The sequence below is a fragment of the Vidua macroura genome, chromosome 8 (genome assembly GCF_024509145.1).
Source record: "Vidua macroura isolate BioBank_ID:100142 chromosome 8, ASM2450914v1, whole genome shotgun sequence".
Taxonomy (NCBI): Eukaryota; Metazoa; Chordata; class Aves; order Passeriformes; family Viduidae; genus Vidua; species Vidua macroura.
Window position 1 is genome coordinate 27,176,540 of NC_071578.1, and position 22,895 is coordinate 27,199,434.

Consider the following 22,895-nt stretch of genomic DNA (forward strand, 5'->3'; position numbering starts at 1 on the left):
ATATGCTCAGACAGCCTATGAATTCAATCGGGTAAAGAGTTTCTCCATAAAGAGGGACTACTTAGGGTCATTGGGCAAGAGGTAATGTAAAATGTAGTGTTAACAGCATGGATAATTTGAAGGGGGAAGCAAACTACATAATGAGGTAAAAATTGAGGGAAAGATTAACTAGCATTTTTTGACAATTAGTAGCGTTAGCTGTCACTTGCACAGTACCAAAAAATCAGTTAGGATGAGGCTCACAATAGCTCATAAGGATCATTGCTAAAAATAAAGAGACAGTTTAAGGTGATTGTATTAGATTGGGGTTAGTGCTGCCTTGTGTTCATCTGTCAACTCTTTGCTTTTTTTTCCATGTCTGCTGAGAATTAAGGCAAGTTGACTCACTTGTGAGAGATGTCAGATATTTTTATCCATGTGTTGTAGCTGTGTTAGATGAAGAAGAAACAGGCACTAATACAACATACAACATCTTACTGAATAGGTGACATGGCATATTTCAAAAACTGACCTTGATTTCCTCCAAGCTGCATGTTTTAGATGTTTGCTGCAACCCAAAACAGAGAACATAAAATCGTTAACAACATCACTTTGTACAGCAGAACTTGCCACAGGACTAAGGCTGTCTCAGAGGTATGAGCCATCAGAATGGCTGTCTCAGCTTAGCATTTCATCAATATAAAGATAGCACAAAGTTAATGCTTCCATACTCCACTAAGGAAATCACAGACCTCATTAGAGGACTTACTAAATTCAAGAAAATATTCAGGTTTGTTGAAGAAGCTGAACTTTAGAAGAATCCTGTAATACCTATGTTCTCCTTCTGCTTAGTTTCAGCAATGGTCTACCCTTTGTGGTCATGTTTTCTGCATTGTTCTGGGAATGTTGTGTAATTTTTGCATCTCAGAAACAACTTAATTTGTGCTCGGGGACTGGGATTGTCATTGTTTTTTGTTGCCAAATATTAAAAGAATAGTTCTTACAGTAGGTGTAGCCATGTACTCTGTGACATTCAATTCCACCATCAATATGTCATCAGCATCTACAGCTGTCTGAAAAATGAACACAGATAAGACAGATATAAATGGCATAAAGTTATGTCACAATATCTGACATACGCAAAATGCATAGGGGAAAAAAAAGTACAGCAGAGGACTGACTGAAAAGCAGTGCTATATTAAAGATAGCCTTGTTTTTTACATCTTACCATATTTGTTCATTTGGTAACAAATGGTGGGACAACCAAGATCAATAAAGTAATTTGGACAGTGAAAGACAAATATTACTAAATACACACTTAAAACCAAACATGAGACTCCAATCAGATGTTAAGTTCTCTAAAACAGCAGCAGAAATGCAATGAAGACAGCTGAATAATGAACCAGGGTGGGAATAAAAAGCTCATGACCTTTTACAGCCTCTAAGGCATTACTCTCTGTGTTAACTCATAGGTTATCTGCATCTTCTTGGCAGGAACCTTCATGATTAATTATGGTACAATGTGCAGATTTGTTAACTTGTCAGTTATTAGAGAATTTAGGTATTACACAGTCTATTACCTTCCCACAATTCCCAGAATCCTGGCTTGTCAGTTTGGCTCTTATGTCACTAGTCTGAGTTGTGTCTTTATCTGTTTCATAGGAAATTTGTCTTCTGGCAAGTCTGGAGAACATACTGGGAGTGTCAGTTTCTGTTTCAGTACAGCCCTAAAATTAATACAGCAAAAAAATCACTCTAGCTCCCTTAGACTTTCATCCAGTTTGTCCCAGTTTTACCTAGACAGAAATCATACAAGAGAGAGGCATTGTATAAAAGACATTTCACAAAAGTTCTGCCATATTTAATTTCATAAAATGTCTGCTTATAAAAAGTACAAATAAAGCTATCTAGTCTGTTGCATCTAAAATTCAGCTTACTTTGTTTTTCCTCCACAGGATGCACTGCAAAATTTGAAAGAAAGTAGTGTTTAATTACAATCTATTGTTGAAACTTTTCTGATGCCTCTTGTAGCTCCAAGGAGACAGTGTTTCCACACTACTACCCACTTAGGAAGCACAGGTGTTTGGAGGAATTAGGCCAAAGTTTACAAAGTGGCTTGGGTGGAAGCAGAAATAAATAGAAGGAAATGTCTCAGGACTGCAGAATCAGTGCTTTAGGAATATTTAGTTTCAGTAAGGAGTCCTGGGTTTATAAACTTTGTTCCAATTAATGGGAAAACAAAACAGTGTTATGCTGGTTTTTTAATTATCAAGATTTGCAGTGTAAGAGATGCAATATAAAGATGCTCCTTTTCTATTAGCCAGTTTTAATACATCCACCTGACTGGAGGCTACCAGCCAGAAGTATTTCATTTTGATTGGACTAGGAAATCAAAAGAACAGAGAGGGCAAAGAAATTGAAATGTCACTGTTAAAAAAAACTGTCAGAATTCAGCACTTGGCTGGATTAGATACAATTATTATCCTGACTGTGAAAAAGGACTGCCAAGAAAATTTTTTCTTTTCAGTTATTTGGAAATTTAGTTTGAAACTACTTCAGTGAACTAACTAATATGCCTATTTAGTAATATAACTTTGAGTTACAGGAGGGAGCCTGGATGCCAAATACTTGCCCTGTTTTCAGCTGCTGTGTAAAACATTTGTTTCCACTTAGATTGGCAGCAGCAAGCTGTTGAGGTCTTCTGTGAGAAAGATTCTGTAATGGATTTACTGATTTGTCTAAATCTGATGATTAATGTTTTCCAAATACACCCCATTTTCAGAAAGCATTATCTTATTTCATTACAACCTTGCTTTCACTAGAGAACTATTTTCTGACTAGCAGTTTCTTTTTTCTGTGTCCAGACTGCAAATCTGTGGTGAGACAAGCACAACCTAAAAGTATGATCAGACTTTGAACTAAGCTCTATGCTACCTTTATTATTACTTACAGGTAAGGCTCTATTAGCCTTACCTATTGGTAACACTTTACTTTCTAAAATTCCTGTTGTTCTATCTTTCCAGTCTTCCTTCAGTGCCACCAGCCATCAAGAAGAAAATTATCTACATTCTCCTTTTACACATAGCCTTCTGTCTTTAATTTTGCTTTGTCCCTCCACTTTCTCTGGAGTTTTATAACAAGCACCATAATACATTTCATCTAAAGAATTTACCACTTGGAAGGACTCTATATGAAAATGAATTGCTTTGCAATTAAAAATGGGTGTATGGGAAGTGTCTCCCTTACTGATTCACTGTCAGAGAGAGAAGACAGTCTCTTTTTTCCTTTCTGCAGCCCACTTATCTCAGAAGACTGGCTGGTTACGGTCGCTCGTCTGGAGGAGTGGTAACTGCTGAAGGACCGTGAGTCTTTAGGAGAAACTCTCAGTAGGGGTCCAAGGCAAGGAACATAAGTTGCAATGGCTCTTCTAATGGATAAGAGGTAGAACCAGTCAGATTTTTTACTGTTAGCAAAAAATTCAATCATCATAAACAACGCATTTATTCAGAGAGATGAACTAATGCTGCATGGACTGGAAAATTACTGGGTACAAAAAGAGTTTTCCAGATATCAGATCTCTCATATACAATCACCCTGCAAGATCACTTATTCACAGTGTTCTGCAGAACTCAAATTTATTGCTTGGCAGGGGTAAGGGCATTAAAATATAACTCTTGGAACTAAAGGGAGCTATTAAAACAATGTTTTATCTGCTTTCAGCTTAATCAGGGCAAAAATAAAATTCTGTCCCTTTAAACTGAACCTCACAGAAGTACTACATAATGAATTATTTTAATCTTCCCCTAAGCAGCTATTCTAGCTCCTCTTACACATCTGTTTGCTGGCTATCTGTAGAGTTGTACAGAATGTGCCTTTATATTACTGTATTACTTTGCTCATATGCAATGTTAGGAAACTCTGGCCTAGCTTTCCTCTTCCTGCCAGTCTTCCCCACAAAGATGTTCCTGCCCACCTCTTCTCTATTCAGTTCCTCAGTAGGTCTTTGTAAGTGGTGAAACAACAGCCTATCTGTGGCATTGCTGCCATCTGTCCCATCTCACTGCCTGCATCTGAACTTGGAGTGGTAATGACCCTTCATTTTACCTGTCTGAGGAAATACTACCTGAAATACAAAAGACTTGAGAAACATGAGGAGGATTCACAAAATAGGGAAGAGGTGGTTTGGTTCACTCTATTGCCTCTCTCACTGTCCTGGTTAATGTAACAAAGTGCTATTTGCAACACTGCCCAATGTCTGCCCCTCATGAAGACAGTTAAAAATTTATGGTGCTTTCCTTTGAGATGGAAAGGTTTCAATCTTTTATCGTGCAATAGGTAAATACAGATCAGTATCCATACACATCTCTTAACTACCATCTGCTCAGGAGTTTGTTCCAAGTACAAATTCCACTGACATTTCTATGGCATTGAGGAGTGTTCCTGGGGAGGGCAAGGCTGTCTGACAGAGTTAAAATGAGCCGGTAAAGGAGAGCTCAGGTACTAGACCTAAAAGTGATAAATTTACTCTCATATTTTCTTTGCTATATTAAACATAACTTGTAAGAGTGAACTTACCTGTATTTGGGGTGAGTGATGGCATAAATGATGGGGTTATGGATGACAGAAGCTTTGGCAATCACAGCTGGTATGGAGTTCATGAAAGGTGTCAGGACGTGGGAATACCTAGAGTAATGCAAACACATCATATATTTACTATTGAGTGCTGCATTGTCTATGCAGTTAAACAGAGGCAAGACAGTGCTTTAAGGCTCTAGAGAGAGTAAAAGAGGAGTTCTGTACCAAAACAATGAGAGAACAAATTCTACATCCTTTGCCTGTAAAGATCAACATCAGTCTAATTGGATTTCTGAGAAATATGATTTTCTTGGGGCTTCTCTGGCAGTACTTCACTACTATGATTCAGGATTGTGGTAATTCCTGTGTTGTTTAACCAAGGACAATGTCAGCCTTTAAGAAGGCCTCACCATCCTGGTGAGGAAGTTTCTCATCATAATATGGGAATATATATGCTCTATGATGAGGTGGAAATGGTTTGCCAATTGCAATACAATTTTGAATAACATACAGCGTGACCTTACTGGAATGGAGTTTTTGACCTTGAGCTGAGACAATGCTTTGGTAAGGCTGATGGAGAGTTCAGCTAACAGAAACAAACAGTGGCAAAGCCTTCTGTTTAAGCTAATCATTCCTGTGTTTAAACTAATAATTCCCAGAAAATGCAACCTGTAGACCAAAAATATTAGTGAGCATGACTATGTGCTAGCTCACTATTCCTCATTCAAAATATTTTCTAAAGGAATTAAGGTTCTTCCTTCCTTTTTCATATGTTGTTGCTCTGTTAGATGAGTTGTCTTTAGTACAAAACTATAGCCACAGACTCCATGTCTGCCTTCCACATGCAGCGAGATTTTATCTGAGTCCCTTGCAATAAAATTTCACAGAAGACATCCAGGCTTGGTCTATTAATCAGAGAAATCCCTGTAGGATTGCCTAAAAGACATAGCTCAGAAATGGAAAAAATCTGAATGAAGCTATGTTGCTCCCCAGATAGCTTTATAAGGAACATTTAAAAATGCTAATTTCTAACATACTGCAGAAATGTAAAATTGTTCATTTGTTCAGATTTTTGTGAGTATGAGACATGAAACAGAAGTCAAGTTCAGCAGGTACTTGATCCTCCTAAGGCAGATGCTGAATCGTACACGACAGCACAACAGTTCTACATAGGGGATGCTTTAAGCTGACCACCAAGTGATTTTCTTTTAGGTCTCTTACAGTACTGCAAAGTAGCTGTGCTTCATTTCTCCATCTCCTTGCTTCTCCTCGGTGTCTAGCATGTCACATGTCACCAGTGGATGTCCAGTACCTAAGTTCCCCTTTGACAGGAAACGGGACATTAGGACACACTTGAAGGGTTCGTGTTCTTGCGTGAGGAACGTGTTTACCTTCACATAGAAAATGTTCGTTGCAGCTGGGAATCACCCATCTGCATACAAAGGGAGAAGATCCACTTCCCTCAGTATTTTTTTTCTTCTTAAACCTAAGATTTTAGAAGTGCTGTGTTTAGGAAACTGCCTTTCTAAGTAGCGTTTGAGATGAAGCCCTGCAGTGGCCTCTTTCTTGGGTGTGTAACAAAAATCACCCTTGTCTCCCAAAATGCTCCATCATAAATAAATTTGAGCTGTGTGTCAATTTTAGGAACACCTACTTTTTATCTGACTTGAAAAATACAAAGAAAAGTGTTTTGTTCTGTCATAGGAATCATCCAGTTGAGGTTTTTGCAGGTGACAAGCCTTCCTAAAAGAGACAATCACACACATTTTAGAGAGGCTAAACTGAAGCACAGGAGAATTCGCATCTTAAGGTGGGAGAAATAACCACACAGAGCCAAGGCATCTGGATTCCCAGTCCATTACTTATGCCTGGATTGCATCAAGTGTCTGGTGTCAAGCTACATGTTTTAATACTGTCATGCTTCTGTTGAAATTACTGTGTGAAATGATGACAATTAAATAGATGAAGAACATGCTTTGATGAGTTATATTTATGATCTTTTATATCCAGCATCAAAAAGCCCCCAACACATGTATATACTAATTTTGAACTTGCTTATAGAGGTAAGGAATTTTAGCAGTTGGATGTAACAAAAAAAAAAAAAAAAGAATATACTTATGTAGATTAAAGAAGTATAGAAAAAGAAGAGAATCAACCCCTGGAACGATCTTTTTGGAGTGCTTTAATTAACATTTTGGTACTAAATAAAGTTCAGATAAGTTCAAATACCCTAGCATAGAGAATGCATTCAGAAATCTTTAGCATGGCATTTTATGTTGCCAGTAATAATATTCTTGTTGCCTCTCTTCTTTTTTTTTTTTTTTTTAATTTTCTTAAAGTCAAACTAAGAAAACTATCAGTCAGCATGTGCCCCATTTGTTAACTGTCACTCCTAAATATATGAATGTTTTGGACATGCTTCAGAACATCAAACGTGACAAGTAGTTTTGACTTTCGTCTGTCTTTTAGAGTTCCACATCTTCTGCTTTCACTTAATATTGTTTTGCTGATACATTTATAATTACCCAGCAAAAGCTACCAGAGCAACAACAGAGTATGGTGACCAGGAAATGACAAAAAACAAGATGACAATCAGTGCAATTTTGGCCATCTTCCACTCATTTTTCATCCTCTGATACTGTTTCTGGAACTCTCTATTTCCACGTTTGCATCCAAATGTCTGAATAGACCTAGGGAAAATAAACATACAACAGCAAAAAACAAAGGTAGAGAAGTGAGCAAATAGCTTAATGAAGTGGGATAACAATTACCCTTCTGCTACTTTAGGCTAAAACTCATGCACTTTTATTGCACATTAATGCAAGTACGTGACCCATACTTCCCAATTCAATGTACTTCTGTTGCACTAATCAATGGCAAAATACACATGTGCTTCAATGAAAAAAAAAATAGCAGAAAAGTACCAAAAGATTTTCCACATAAAGCAGATATTCAAGCCAATTGAATAAAGCTGAGTTAAAGATACTTAGAGGAGTCTTTGCTTCCCTGGGTCCTGTTTTGCTACCTTGCTGTCACTTTGTACTTCTGAATGAAGTGACTTGATCTGTGGGATCCTATGGGAATGGTACCCACAGATGGCACATGGAGTGGCAGGCTGTCCTTTACATTTAAAGCAATATCTTTTTGTTTCAGAGTCCTGCTATTAAATCTTTAATCTCCTTTTTTATTTAAATTTATAGTTAAATTCCATTTATTTTTCTGTGAAATAGTTATTGATACACTGTCATTAGGTGTTTCTGAGGTCCCTTTTGTTTTTATTCTGGTTGGTTAATTTCCATGTCATTAGATAATACACTGATAAGCTCAGGCCAAAATTCAGGAATGGCCCTTCTAAGAATTGTATGTCTTACCATGTTGACTATTGACAGAATTCTTGTTTGGTTTTCTGTTTCAGTTGTGCTTACAAAATAACTGTGAGAAACATGTCCCAATTTTCTTCTGTTCTTTCTTTCTTTGTTTTAAGAAAACAAACAGTCACTTAAACACAAGGATAAAAATTTAGGACTGTTGGCTACTTACTTGTTGGCCTTCTTGATAGCTTCAAAGATAGAGACATAGCTGTATATGATAGCAATCAAAGGAATGAAAAAGACAAAGCAGAAAAGCAGCATCGTGTAGGCACGGACCGATGGCGTGAAAGTCATATAGTCCCAGGAACAGGAAGTCAGCAAACCTTCAGGAACATATGCACCTAGAAAGGAAGACAGGAGAAGGCATAAACCATGAAGTGAATGTTATTCTGAGTGCAGAAGTTCAAGAAGATACTCAGAATAACATGGGATTTAGTCCTATTCTCTGAAAGGGAAAGAAGGGTTTAAAAGGATAAACAATTCTTAATGTAACGAACTTTTATATTTTCTTTTATTTCGTTTTACTATTGTATTTATGCTTAGCAGTCTAAGGCTTCAGAAAACTGAATAATTTTGCTTCAGTCTTGAATATTGTTTACAACTCATCATAGTCAAAGGGAATCTCTTCAAATACTTTTTGGGTCTGGGACCAGACCTGTATTTGTTTTAAATATCTCCATTTCCTGTCAAACTGCTTTCTTCCTAAGGAGTCAAACCAATTGCTCTAGGTACCACTTTTCTAAGCATGTGCAGATAAGAGAAATTTACTGGGCGAAAGAAAAAGATTTATTGAGTAGACCAAATAATTTTGTCATGAAGTAAAGCTGAGTAGAACTAAAAAAAAAAAAAAAAAAATCATACATACCTAATGTTCTACCTGAAACAAAATGTATTATCTTTAAAGGAACTGTTTCAAACTGTTAAGTAAATAAATTGGCAATAGCAACGTTTTTTACTTTGGAATTTTAATTTTAACTGTTTATGCTGATATTTTCTGTTCTGCTCTTAAAAATATTGCACCAGATGTTCTCAAATGCATCTAATTACAGTGTGAGAGTTCATACTGTGGGCACTATTACAATCTAATTACAAGATAATAACACCCTTCAAGCAATTATTCCACCTTCTTCAACTGAAAATCTATAATCTAAGGCTATATTGTAATTTTGTTATTCTAACAGCTCCTCACTCAACTAAAGACTGCTTCTGTCAGTATTGCAGTTTGTCTGCTTAAGCATGGTTCATGTTTAGGGGGACCAGAAAGGCAATAATATGACAATAACAGAACTCTGCTGAAATTCTACCCAGTACCTGAGTTGGTTGTTGCATCCTTTACTAGTCAAACATATTTATGTTCTCACCTCAGTTGGCATACACATTCTCTTCTGGAATTAGGGAGCATAATGGTGGGCTGGGGTTTTGAATGATGAGTTCATTCTAACTTAGTGACTGCAACTGGTGACTCTCAGGAAATAAACTTAATGGTAGTGAGGAAGAATTAACAGAAACTCACTTCATCACAAATTGCAATGATCAAGGTGCTGTATGAATGTTCCAATTTCCATGTGTAAAATTCACATTGACAAAAGCATTTTAGTTACTACTAAATGCCATGCTTATTGGAAGCCAGTGACAACAGCAATGAGTGAATGGAGAATGCAGGCAACACCAAGTGCAATTTGTCCATCCAGAACACAGTCAAGACTTACTGAAGATCTCCTGGCACAAATGCTCAGACTCTTTTATGTGAATGAAAAGAATTAGATTGACACTACTGTCTTAGACAGCACTTTTGGGGAGGAAAATTCATCAGAAATAACAAAAATTCATTTATTTAACTTACATATTGTTAAATTTGATTCAATGGAAGTAGACATGGGATAATGAGCAGGTGCATTCTTCATAAATTTTGGCCATGAATTTATCTACTGTATGCATATTTTTGCACATTAAGTAATGTGCTCAAGGAAAAGTGCCACTGTCATATAATATGCTGTAATGCCCACTGCATTCTTTTCTTTTGATTAGAGACCTTCAGTTTTAACATGTGTTTAATCTCTTTTTTTTTCAAATTGGTTTACTCAAGCCTCATATGTGAGCTATTAATTCAACCCTCTTCTGTACCTTTAACTGGTTTTTAATCCAATACTATGAGGGCAAAAAAGTTTTATTCCAGGTCACTTACTCCATCCAAAGAAGGGTGGGAGACTCCAAGCCAAAGAGTACAGCCAGACTCCTACCAGGATTATTAGGGCCTTCTTCTTTGACGTCACTCCAACAGAAGCCAGAGGTTTAGTGATGACAAAATATCTGTCCAAGGCAATCACCATCAAAGTGATCATAGATGTAATGCCAAAAAGAGCTCCGCAGAAGGCATACAGCTCACAGCCTTGCAATGAAGATGACAGAAGTAGCAGTGAAATTAATCTACCCACGCTAATTATTTCTAGGAGAGTTCAAGTCTGTGTTTCTTATGAACTAATGTCTTCTGGAAATTGTAAAGCAGTGAAAGTTGAGTTTTCCTGTAGTTATAATGCTACTTCAAAGCTGCTGTCTGTCTTGCTAATTACATTATCCATGCAGATAAACTTCAAATATTTTGTTTGCTTCAATTGCTGGAGACAGTGATACTTAACATATTTGCACTCATTGATTTCTGGTGTTTCTAGTTGGATCATTTCAGCAGTCCATTAATATCTTGTTTACGTACAGTTTTACTGCAGGTCCCATAGAAGCAGCTGTTTTGCTTAACAATGGGATATAGTTACTTTAGTACTGTTCATGTCTCAAGGGCAGCAAAACTGAAGTAAATACGAATATATTAATGAGTAATTTAGCTGAAGTAAATATTCAGACTATGAATACATTAATGAGTGATTTTAATTGTTCAAACAACCTAATGATTAAAAGCAGTGGTTTGGATTAGTTTTAACATGTATGCAAATGAGCACTTAATGGAAGTAAAATAAAAATATGCTTTTGGTCATCAGAGATCAAAATAGCAATTTTACTTCTGTGAGTTTCCTTTCTGTCAGTAGCTGTTCAAGAGGCAGAGACTAGTCTTCCTCTTATAACAGTTATATTGGAAGAATGAAAGCACCTTCATTCCACATTTTCTTACTACACAGGAAGTGTAGAATTTCTGTTGTGAAAAATCAGATTTTCCAGGCTTTCTTGCCTCACTATGCCAGGTGCAAGTCCCAGAGCAGGTTATAGAATGGCTTTTAAGCCAGTGTGCTGAGAGGGAGTACACTTTGTCAGAGAACTCTGACAGTAGCTAAGTCATGAGATGACTGGGGAGGAACACTGGCAAGAAGATTAGTGCTGTGCCTCATGTTGCCAGTGGTGCCTTTGTCAGAGAACTCTGACAGTAGCTAAGTCATGAGATGACTGGGGAGGAACACTGGCAAGAAGATTAGTGCTGTGCCTCATGTTGCCAATGGTGCCTTTGCCTCTGTCTCATTAACACAATTTTCCTCTCCTGATAGAAGTATATTTATTGCACACAGACACAAATATTCAAAGAAATGTTTGGTCAACACTGAGACAATGTTGAGAAACGTTCACAATATTGCAAGAGTACCTGAGGGTAGATAGATTAACTGCCACTGTGGTAAGAACAAACATAGTGAAATCTTAGAAAGAATATATACAAACCTTTCTCACCAAAAATCCAGTGTTTGTAGAGGCTGCTGGTGAAAAAAACTGGAGACTGTGTAATGGACATCAGGAAGTCACTAATAGCTAGATTGATGATGAGTACATTGGCTGGAGTCTGAAGGCTCCTACTCCTACAGAGATGAGAAGAAATGTTGCTAAACACTGCTGCACTGTTAATTATGCTGTTTCTCGTTCCTGTGAGCTCACAAATCCCAAGGAACATGGTAAGCTAAAGCAGAGTGCTTCTTGTTTCCCTCATGAGGGAGCAGAAGCAAGGCCCAGTTATACACCCTTATACTCCTGTGCATTTTAGAGGATTGTTTTGATAACCAGCTCAGTGATGGGGATATATCACACCGTTCTTTAAATATTCTAACCAGTGCACTGCATGGCCACGATTAACAGGAAGTTAGAGTTGGTGTACACTATGGATGTCCAGATCTGGTCTGTGTTAAGCAGGAGAAGGGGCATGCATTTTCCACTGCTGATAAAATCAACAGTGGCTTCCTAATACAGGGATTAAGCAAACTCACTAAGAACCACATCAAGCACTCTGTTTTACGTCAGTTCTTCTCTGTGACACTCATTTCACTGGCCCAGACTCTGGCTTTAAAAGAGCAATAAGCAGCCTTCAGTGTATTCTGCCTGCTTTTGTTATTCGTAATATTACAGTACCATATTTTAAAGGGTAGACATAAAACCTCAAACTGAGAGCTCTTCACTTTGGGGCTCGGTGTAACTACTTAGCTCCTTTTTCAATTTCAGTCTTAGATATAATAGAAAAGTAGGTGAATAAGCCATGTATTTTTGCACTGGTCCAGAATCAATCACTAGGACCATCATCCCCTTTCCGTCAATTTAGGAGCAAGGAGGTATTATTAGTAGGTGCTTATGGGTTGTGTGTATTTGTTTGTAGTCTGTGAAGTCACTGAACACATTTCTGTTTCAGGCAGTTCTCTTACGGTTTGTCATTACCTGAGGCTGCTTTGTAAGCACCTAAACTATTTTCTGAATTTCTGATGTACTCGTTACTTAGCTATCAGTATCCCTTCCTGTCTTCATATCACCTTCAAAAGAAGACAAGCTGTGTCCTGAAGTGGAAGTGCCATAACTGGATTTCCTGTATGGGACCAGCCAAAGAGCGAAGCTGGCTCATGTATTTCATCCTGACATATCTGATCTGCATGCCAACACCTTTTCTCTTCTTAAGCCCACTGCCATTCTCACTTAAGTATGCCATTCTACTTTGAATAAATGTACTGAAGCCTACTGCCCATAAATACAGGCTTGAGACCAAGACAACTTCCAACTATACTCCAGAAATCTAAGTTAACACAGCAAAATTATCCTATCATTTGTTGCTGCTATTTTGGTTTATTACATTTGTGCCTAAAGACCAATCACATAGTAGAAGTTCACGGGCTTGAACATCATGTCAATGCTCTGCCCCAGTGTGACAAATCAGACACAGAATGAGGAGTGAACAGGAATGGTGAGCATATGACATCGCTGTCAGAGATCCAATTTCCCTCAGATATAAAAGTTGGAACGTGGCCTTAGTTAAAAGGAAACAAGCCAAATGTTGGAAAATGTGAAAAAAAATGGGACATGGCCACTAATGAACAAGGAGGAAGAAAGAAACTGACTAATAAGAAACATAATATAAAGCAAGAAAAAGAAACATAAAGAAACATAAAATAGAGCAGATTTATGAGGTACAGAGGTGCAAACCAGCCCATCAGTTCAATGCAGACACAGTTAGCCAGTAGAAAAAAAACCCATTACAATATTTCTGCTTTGGCTGCATTTCTATAGCTTGGAATATCTGAGTGGTTCTTTGCAATCTTGCTAACAATTTTGCTATGGCTGGTAATGTCTCTTGGTGCATTTTGCTCTGCCAGTGAAGAAGTCTGACAGTATTCCTGGACTGTGTTTGCAGCGCACAGGATGTATACAAGTTCATACATCTGAATATTTAAAAAGACATTCAAAAGAAAGGTACCTGCAGAAAGCATAGAAGACCAGGAAATTACCCAGAGTTCCTGTAATCCCCACTATAAGAATGACAACTCCAATTGTATAATGGGCATGATCTGGGACATCCACTGTGGGAAAGGCACGAGGAACATCTTGTACTGTCATCTTCTGTGGAGCAAATAAGAGGTTATAGGTATATTGCCAAACTTTTCTGAATAAGCTGGCATGTGTTTCTCTGGAAGGGAAAATGGTCAAGAATACAAAAAGACAACAAGCAAAAAAGTCAGAATAAATTCAAATTCCATTTACTGTTGATCATCTTTGCAGTATAAATATGCCATCAGCAGTGCAAAGGGCAAAGGATGTATGCTTACTGTTGATTTAGAATTTTGGTGAAGAAAAGCAACATATTATCTCCCAAAAGAAAAATAAGGATATAGAGGAGAAAAAGAGACAGGAAGACCTGGAGACAGGAGACCTGTTTCACTGCATCTGACATCAGGTAATTAAGTATTTAACAACAAGTAAGCTTCCTATAGATTTAATTTCAGGAAAGTTTCTGTACCTGTGACACAGGCTAGACTTCTCTTAGTAAACATGTTCAATGGATAAATAGGCATTTACTCCTTTAGCAGTATGGCCACTTCATTTTTCCCACTGAATAACACTGAATTTTGAGCTGCCCTCAAGAGCTGATTACCAAAAGCCTGGCAGCTTGAATGAGAGTCTTTTGGAAACTAAATAAGGATCAGAAAAACTAAACCACAAATCCTTTCTACCTTATGCCTATTTTCCACACCAGTTCTGGTTTTGGTCTGCCTGAATCAAGGTATTTTACCCTCTGTGAAGTATTTCATAAACCACTTGATTGAAGCATTTGTGTCTTAATCAGTTAATAACTCACGGCAGAATTCAGTAGCCAAGTCTGAAGATCGCAGCATTGGAAATGGGTATTTTTGGACAATAGAGGCAGACATTACTTCTGAATACATCTGTGAGGTTGGGCTGAGGTTATTACAGGCAGTGTGGATATAAAACCAATGTGCCAGTAGCAAGAGGTGAACCCCAGGAGTGCCTGGAATTCTGGATGAGATTGCTTTTTGTGCTGAAGATCTGCCCAGAGCAATGCTCAGCCACCAGAGTGCACTCCCTGGGTTTCTACATTAGCAGCAATGAAATGCTGGACAAATACTGTGATCTTAGAGGAAGAAAATGTAGTTCTGGCTGTTACTGTAATTGGAGCAAAATGTTAAGTTTGATACACTAACTGAATGACAGTATCACAGCATTTATGGTTCAGGTTCCTGCAGCAAAGTGGAAGTTGGCATAACATCATGAACATCAATGGGCATCTTGCCCAGCTAGAAATTGCTGTGCTCAACATGCTGCCAGTAAACTAACAAAAATAATCCCATACTAATAGCAAGTGGATAGGGAGAGTTTGAAATAAAACTCTCTCAAGTAAATTAGATCAGGTGTTCTTTGGTTTGGGTTGGTTTTAGTTCTCCTTAGTCTTGTGGCTAGAACATTTTTAAACAGCTGTTCTGCAGAGAGTTAATTATGATTATTAGGGGAATGGAGATTTCTGATGTTTTTTCCCTGTAGCTATCCATTTAATCAGAACTAGATCAATGTAATAGAAATGAAGCAACTAAAGGAACTGGTTTTGGCTACAAAGAACAGACTAAAGTGGCTTTAATTTGAATTAAATTTGTGGAGCACTAAGGACAAGGAAAAATTTGAAAAATAAATACAAATACACAGAGAAATCGCAAGAGAGGCAAGATTAGTTAAGGGAAAGTAGAAGACTTTAAAAATCACTTACTAATGAAACAAGTTCAGAATAATGTCAAGTGTGAGAAAAAATAAAAGAATAATATTTATACTGGAGCAGTGTTAAGGCATAAATTATAAAACTACATAAATGATCAGGAAAAGGTGTGTGGCAAAAGGAATAAATTAGCATTTTAGTGTGGACTTCCTGTAGGCCTTGGATTTTTACCAGAGGATACAACTCAGCTGTACTCTAAGAGATAAAAATCAATTATTAAAAAAAAAGTAGTTTCACTATTTTCATTGGAAATAAAATTATTATTTTTTATGTCAAAGAAAGGTACTAGTTGATCGAGAAGGCATTAGATCTCACCTAAGCACTTTAAATCCATCACTAAGTTGCCTACATACACACAGCTTCCATAGTAGAAGACAAAAATATGTGCCTGTATCAAGTTCAGCCCTGTGTCTTCTGCAGGAATCAAAAGAAAGAACAGGGAGAAAAAGATAGTGCTTGAGAAAATCAGGTCAGCAGGATAATCAAGAAATCAGATAATTCCCAAAGCCTTTCTCTATTTAGTTTCTCCAGTGCATTAGCCCTGTTTATTCTGTCTTCTATTATCATCACACAGTACAAGTACTTGGTTGGCAGGGGAGAATAAAAATCCCCCTGTTGCAATCCATATTGTAGCACTTGTCCCTTGAGAATACTCTGAACAGCTACTTCAATTGCAGTGATAATACACAGCAGTGTTGTCTTGCATGTTTTCTGTTCAGCCTTCTTTCTATAAACACCTCATAATGAAGATATTTCGACTGGGACTGGCACTATTTAACATTTTGTTGGCAATATGGACAGTGGGATCGAGGGCACTCTCAGCAGCTTGGCTGGTGACACCCAGCTGTGTGGTGCAGTTGACATGCTGGAGGGAAGAGATTCCATCCTAGAGAGGGACCTGGACAGGCTTGAGAGGGGGGACCATGCAGACCTCATGATGTTCAGCAAGGCTATGTGCAAGGTCCTCCGTGTGGGTCAGGACAATCCCAAGCACAAATACTGGGTGAAAGGCTGGGTGAAAAAGGGATTGGGAGCAGCCCTGGGGAGAGGGTCTTGGGGATGTTCACAGGATCATAGGATGGTTTAGGTCAGAAGGGACTTTAAAGATCCTCTAGTTCCAACACCCCTGCCATGGGCAGGGACACCTCCCACTATCTCAGGTTACTCAGAGCCCCATCCAGCCTTGCCTTGAACACTCCCAGGGATGGGGCATCCACAGCTTCTCTGGGCAATGTGTTCCAGAGCCTCACATCCTCACAGTAAGGAATTTGTTCCTAATATCTAATCTAAACCCATCCTCTTTTAGTTAGAGCACATTACCCCTTGTCCTACCACTATGTCCTTGTAGAATTTCCCCATTGAATTCTCTTGCAGTCCCTTCAGGTACTGAAAGGCTGTTCTAAGATCAAAAGATCTTAAAGTTCTAAGATCAAAGCTATCTCTTCCCCAGGCTCAGCAAACCCAACTCTCTCAACCTTTAGTCAAGACTAAAAGCATGTTTTATAACCTTGTTTGTATGGAAAACAGGCCTTTTGCTAGAGCTGTGTAAGAATTCATGTTTTTAATCTCTGGAAGGCATATAATTTATTATTTATTTACACTATAGTTTTGCAGAATCAATTTGTGAAGTGCCACACTGGTTCAGACAAGCATCCCTGACAAAACACCAGCCTGCCTTTAGCCAGGGCTGGGCATTTCATAGAGACACCAAATGTGCATAATAAATAGTGATGTGGAATTTAACTTTAAGAAGAGTCTTAATAATTGGTTTGTACCCCAAAACAGTGTTATTATCCATTGGAAAGGAAAATCTTAGTCCTCCATAAATTTTAATCCTCCATATATACTTGTAATCCTTTGCTAAATCCTACTCTGTCATTTGCCTCAATAGATGCTCCAGTTATGGAGCTGCTCTGTGTCAATGTGTTTCTTTCTTGCAGGTTTAAGTGTGTCCTTGTGGAAGCACTAGAGTAGATGGAAGCCACTAGGTTTTATCAAGTTTGCCTTCTTAAAATGCTTACTGTTTTCCCTAAAGGAATATTTGTCTACCACATCCAACAAAACAGCTAAAACAGAACTGTGTTTTCAGTTATCTTGCAGTAAACTTGCCTGAGACTTATAAACTTGAGATGATTTCTGGGAGTTTAGAGAAAAGCAAATGTTTTATAGGTAAATATGTCTAAATCCTTGCTGCAGCACAATATGGAGCCTCATTATTCTATATTTATGACCTGCTGCCACAGCTGCTTGCAAGAGAGTCAGAATTCTTCCTTGAGGGACAATCTGAGGAACCAGCTTGCTTCTTTAGGAAGAGACAGACTAAGGCTTGGTGCAAGCAGAGAAGGAGTAAAAATTAATCAGCCACAGGGCAGATTCATTAAGGCGCATAAGGCAGAACTTGTATTTCACAATAAAGTTTGGCAAAACCCTCCAAGACACTAATCTGAGGACAGTTGAAAGGATAATGGAACTCCTTTGCAATCCAAACCAAAACCATGATTCCTGACTTGCCCAGGTAACAAGGAAGTCTAGATCAGATGTTAAACCCAGGAATATTTGATGCCTGTATCTGTTTTGTCTTGGGAATCCATTTATCATACAGTTTCCTAAAAAGAATGTTTTCTAAATAGTTATTTAATAATTGATCAAATTAAAAAACCCAAACCAGCTAACCTCTGAATAACTTCTAGTTGAGGATACACCATTTTTGAAAGTCCAACACATATCCCCATAGCATTTTCCCTATAAGTGATAAAAGGACAAGGTTCTAAGAAAAGAACTCAACTATTACCAAGGAAAAAAAAAATCTGTTCTTTTTCAGAATGAGGAAATATAGTCATATCACTTAAGTATCACTCACTTGGAGATGTTTATTTCTAAAATCCTACTAAAGCTAACAGTGATGATGGTAGGAGCATGCAAGCAAATACTCAGAGTAAATCATACCTGATATAGCCCACTCCTCACAGTCTCACAATGGCAAGAGTGTAAGATCAGGTTTAGTCATAGCTACAGGGAAAAAAGAAATCCTCATAAGGTCATTTGGGCATTTGAACATACTTCAGTGCTGATTCTGATTGATTGATTTGTATGACATCAATTCTAAAGCCAGGAGCAGAAAAAACTAATGTCTAAGACATTTTTTCAGCTACTTCTGCCTGAATATGGCAGAAGGATTGTATCTAATTTGGTGTAAAACAAGACAACAAAAGAGGGAAGAAAATAGGGAATGCTAGTGGTTGCTTTTATCTCATCTAACTTTTATATCTCATCATGCTTTAATTTCATCTAACTTCAAACTGTAGGCACTGGTTTTGTAGGAAAAATGTTATAATAGAAGAGAACCCAGTTCCAAAATATTGCAAGCTTTGGCAGTCCAACATGAACGTTGGCAATATAGCAAGTTTCTTTGTTCTTAATTTTCCTACAAACGCAGGTAAGGAAACCACTTATTTACACAGTATGACTTATACAACCAATGATAGTGTTAGGCCTTTTACATTACAACAAATTACATAATTTAGAAAAACTAGCTGACCAGAAGCACTGTAATTTCCCGGGGTTCCTTATGTGGTGTTTGTACTGCTTACCTACAAAGAAGCCTCAAACAACTGATAGCACTTATTTTCCTTTACAGGTCCTTTCTCTGATTCCTGAGCTTGCCTCTGTGGGCACTGTGATGCCAGGCAGCACAGAGAGGAGTGTAATCCCCCCTCAATTATGGTTTCAGCAGGGTGACGCTAACTGCTAAGCCCTCTTTCCTGTAGACAGCAGGGCTTTCCATAGATGATGCTCGCCCTGTTGAGCAATTTGGATAGCAAATTTTGTATCCTATCTTCTGGATTTAATCTCAGCCACAAGCAGCACACACTGCTTTCACTCCTGAAACTCTCTTAAGCCAGTCTTTGTGTCAAGTTAAAATGCAAAATTTTGGTGATACAAACACTTGACCTAGGGAGAGGAAAGCGACAGATAATGAGATTGTTCAGCAGAATACAGAAAAGATCAATTTTTAATTTTCCATTGTAAATCAGTGTGTCCCCAGAATCCTTTTCCATTTAGCCATGCACTCTCTTGTCCCTTTTCTCCCTTCCTGCTACCTTCTGTTATCCTTTTTCACATGTTATCCATCTAATTTAGTCTTTTAAGTGCCTTGGCTCAGGACACTTCCTTGTTTATTTTTCTGTAATATACTGCAGATATCCAGGTTTTATTAAAAAATAGATTTTAAATACTTTAAAAATTAGGTTGGTTCATGTTTTCATTATAAACTTTTAAACAGACTCTAGTAAAAACAGTACATGATGAGAGACAAAGCCAGGAAGAGGATTTCTGAACTCCTTTGGTTCAGGCTAGTGGGGTGGGACAGAGAAAATTTTCAGCAAACCTAAAAAATTCCATCCTGAAGTGTCATCACAACAGATTCTCATTTTCACACTTCCAAAGAAAATGTCTTTCTCTTTAGTATACAAAAACTCAGAAAGAGCTTTGATAGGACTTACCTGAGAAAACCTTTCAAAAAACTTTCTTCAGTAACTGCACATAACAACTCTTTTAACATTTACATAAGCACTCCACTGCACTTAAAGATTATTACAGAAATTATGGGGATTTCTGCCCTGAATAACAACACAAGAGAGCATTGTGTTTGAACTGCTAAACAGCAGTTTAACATACAAGAACATCTTGTTTTGATAGTTTGCAACATATTTGATGCACTTTGCCATTAGACATTCCTGCCTGTCTTCTGCCCGTGCAACTCTGCTGAGAAACACTGCTTGTACAGCCCTTTCTGCATTAAATAAATAGTTAAAGGAATAAAAATAAGATTTAAAAGTTTTCGTTATGCCATTATTACATTATAGCATAAAATGTTTACATGCTCCTTAACTGTCCATTTACAGTCCTATAAATGCCAGCTTTGCCAGAGACCTACGTGCTACAGCTTTAAGTGACAGAAAACACTTACTGTTGGGGCTCTAAGAAGCAGATCCATCTGTGTGTAGGCATTGGCTTCCGAGCCATTCCATGCATTGAAGGACTCCACAATTTTGGTGCTCTGGGAGGGAAAAAGATCCCCTTCTGAATGGGCTGATTATTCAGGTGAACAAAATCTAAGCAAAAACCAAGAAAGAAGAGCTGTCCTCTGAATTTAAGTCAGCCACTTTACCTTTGTGTGTGTGAAGCAGGTTGTTAGATTCTTTGGGATGGTGTGAGATCCAGTGCAGAGTTTCTCACTAGAGCTTCAGATTGCTTCAGTCCATCATCAGCTTAGCAAAGGGCAGCAGCAGCGGCTCCATTTAAATACGGGAGAGGGCAGAGTCCGCACATGCCCAGTTTGCAGCTTGTTCCATCTGATTCCGGCCTCACTTTAATGACAGTATAAAAGTGATGCTCACTTACAAGTGCTGGTACCTGGTTTTTGCTTTTGACCAATTTATGTCTGAATTGTAATGCTATTCGCATACTATCTCTGTATGAAGACACAGAAGTTAAAAGGTGGAGTTCAATCTGTCTTAAATATACAGTTCTTTTTCACCATATTGGTGAGTTAGTTTTTTGTAGTCTGCTTTTAAAGATGCATGTGTACAGTTCTGCTGAAACTGTCAGAACTCAAATAGATTCTGATATTTAACAATGTGCTTGTATGCACTTCTGTCTTGTAGAATTAAGGTCATGGTTGTTTGTTGGTCTACTTCTAAAAATAAACAAAACATAGGGATAAAACCTGACATCACCCTTTTCTGCTCTTTAGTTAAAAAGCAAAACAAAACAAAAAACAAAGAAAAAAAACCCAAAAAAAACTACCCAAAAACCCACACAAATACCTTAGGTAGAAAACAGAAAATATCCATCTGTTTCAAGAGTTGCCTGCTTTCTTTTCAGTTGTGTTTAGGTAAAGTACACATGAACGAACAGGTTCTCATTCACACAAATCTGGCTTTCCATTCCACTGTGCAAAGACATGAATTGCTGTATTCCCAGTTGAAGGACCGTTACTGTTGTAAAGTGAAGTTTAATTGCAACAGAGAATTAGGCACAGTGTGTGAAAAAGCTCTTCTAGCACATACTGCAGCCTAAGTATCACAGAGTTTAGGCCTTCCACTCACTGTCCAAATGACCCTGATTAGCTTCACTGCAGTTGGTATTAAAAATAGATGGTGTGAACTGTTACTGGAAAGCCTTTGTGAGAAGGCTGTGTTAGTAATGGTGGGAACTGCATTCCCCCAGCTCTGCACATGTACCTTTCCTTAAATGAACACCTGCAGTACCTAGCCATAAACTCAAGGATTGCTTTTCTTTGTGTGATGGGAGCTTTGCCTCTAATGAAAGGCACTCACCTATAGTGTTGCAGTTTCCCTTGCTAGTCATTTAAGGAGGGAAGCAATCCTTGTCACCAGGCCTCTGAACATTAACCAGCAGAGACACTTCTTAGACTTTACAGGCTCTCAAACCATGACACCCTAAGAATAAGTATTAGGAGGTCCATTGTGAAAGGCAGAGAGATTTCATCTAGTGTCCCTGCCCTGCAGTGTCCCTACCCTGCTGTGTTGGTAGATGCAACCAAGCCAGATTTAAACAGCCATGGCAGAACTGCACCCAGAGGTGGCTGATCCACTGACTAGTTTCACCTTTGCCAGTGTCTGAGATTCTATGGTCACTTTGTAGAGTGTGCTCTTCCCTTCTTCTCTCTGTGTGACATCAGACACATGAATATCAGGGCAATGGTGGATGTGACATTAATGTATGAACGTCAAGAGACATTAATGTGAACTCCAGATCCACCCCTCTGTGCATGCACAGTGCTTGCACTGTAAGGATGCTGCAGCAAAACAGTGGTGTTGGACATTTTGGGAGACAGGACCTTTTTGGAGGATAATTTTGCAATTTACTACTAAATAGTTAGAAGATGTCATTACAGAAAGCTATAATGTGAAGCTGGCAAAGGCTTGTACTATCTTCAAATGAAGCTTACTGAGGAGCAGAGCAGAAAGTACAGAAATTATTGACATGCAGAGAGATGAGACAATGGTAGGTCTCCCATGTGTGAACTTTGTACTCAAAGGAGTTGCACACAGTTATATCCTGATCTTGTCAAACTGATAAGACAAAGTTTCAGACATACAATCTTCAAGAATAAATACTAGATCAGATGTGATCTTTGACTTGACATTCTCATTTTCATTGCTTAGATCCTCTTAGTTTTGGACAATGCCAACACTCAATCTGTTTACATACAGCTTGTACATAAAGTTCTCCTTTTCCCTGGGTCAAAAATGACATTTTTCTTCCTTCTTATTTCCTCTCATCTTAACAAGTTAATGCATTGAAAATATATAATTTCCAGTTAGCCTGGAAACACTGACTTTTCTGGCATTTTTAGGGGAGCCTGTAATATGTTTGGCAGAGTAATCAAATCATAGAATAAATATCTATTTGTAAAGTAAATTAGACATTATAGAAGCTGTCTTCATGCTTCATTAGATTGGGTGTTGATATAC

General features: G+C 38.0%; 1 protein-coding gene across 7 annotated transcripts; it reads right to left on the reverse strand.

Annotated features, from left to right (window-relative positions):
- Nucleotides 1-453: 453 nt before the first annotated feature.
- OPN4 (opsin 4) lies at nt 454-20,683 on the reverse strand. Of its 7 annotated transcripts, none has more exons than XM_053984360.1 (12): nt 20,564-20,683; nt 20,363-20,452; nt 13,588-13,730; nt 11,592-11,716; nt 10,111-10,314; nt 8,095-8,266; nt 7,080-7,244; nt 4,555-4,662; nt 3,226-3,406; nt 1,560-1,706; nt 984-1,052; nt 454-547 (listed from the first exon to the last, which is right to left on the reverse strand). In XM_053984360.1, exons 2-12 carry the CDS (start codon nt 20,387-20,389, stop codon nt 500-502), a joined length of 1,389 nt encoding a protein of 462 aa, XP_053840335.1. In that variant the 5' UTR covers nt 20,390-20,452; nt 20,564-20,683; the 3' UTR covers nt 454-499. The 7 variants fall into 7 exon arrangements, with proteins under 7 accessions (XP_053840335.1, XP_053840333.1, XP_053840336.1 ...); XM_053984358.1 differs by having other exon boundaries at nt 11,583-11,716; XM_053984361.1 differs by lacking the exon at nt 20,564-20,683 and adding an exon at nt 18,340-18,402 and having other exon boundaries at nt 11,583-11,716; nt 20,363-20,544.
- Between the last annotated feature and the right edge of the window lie 2,212 nt (nt 20,684-22,895).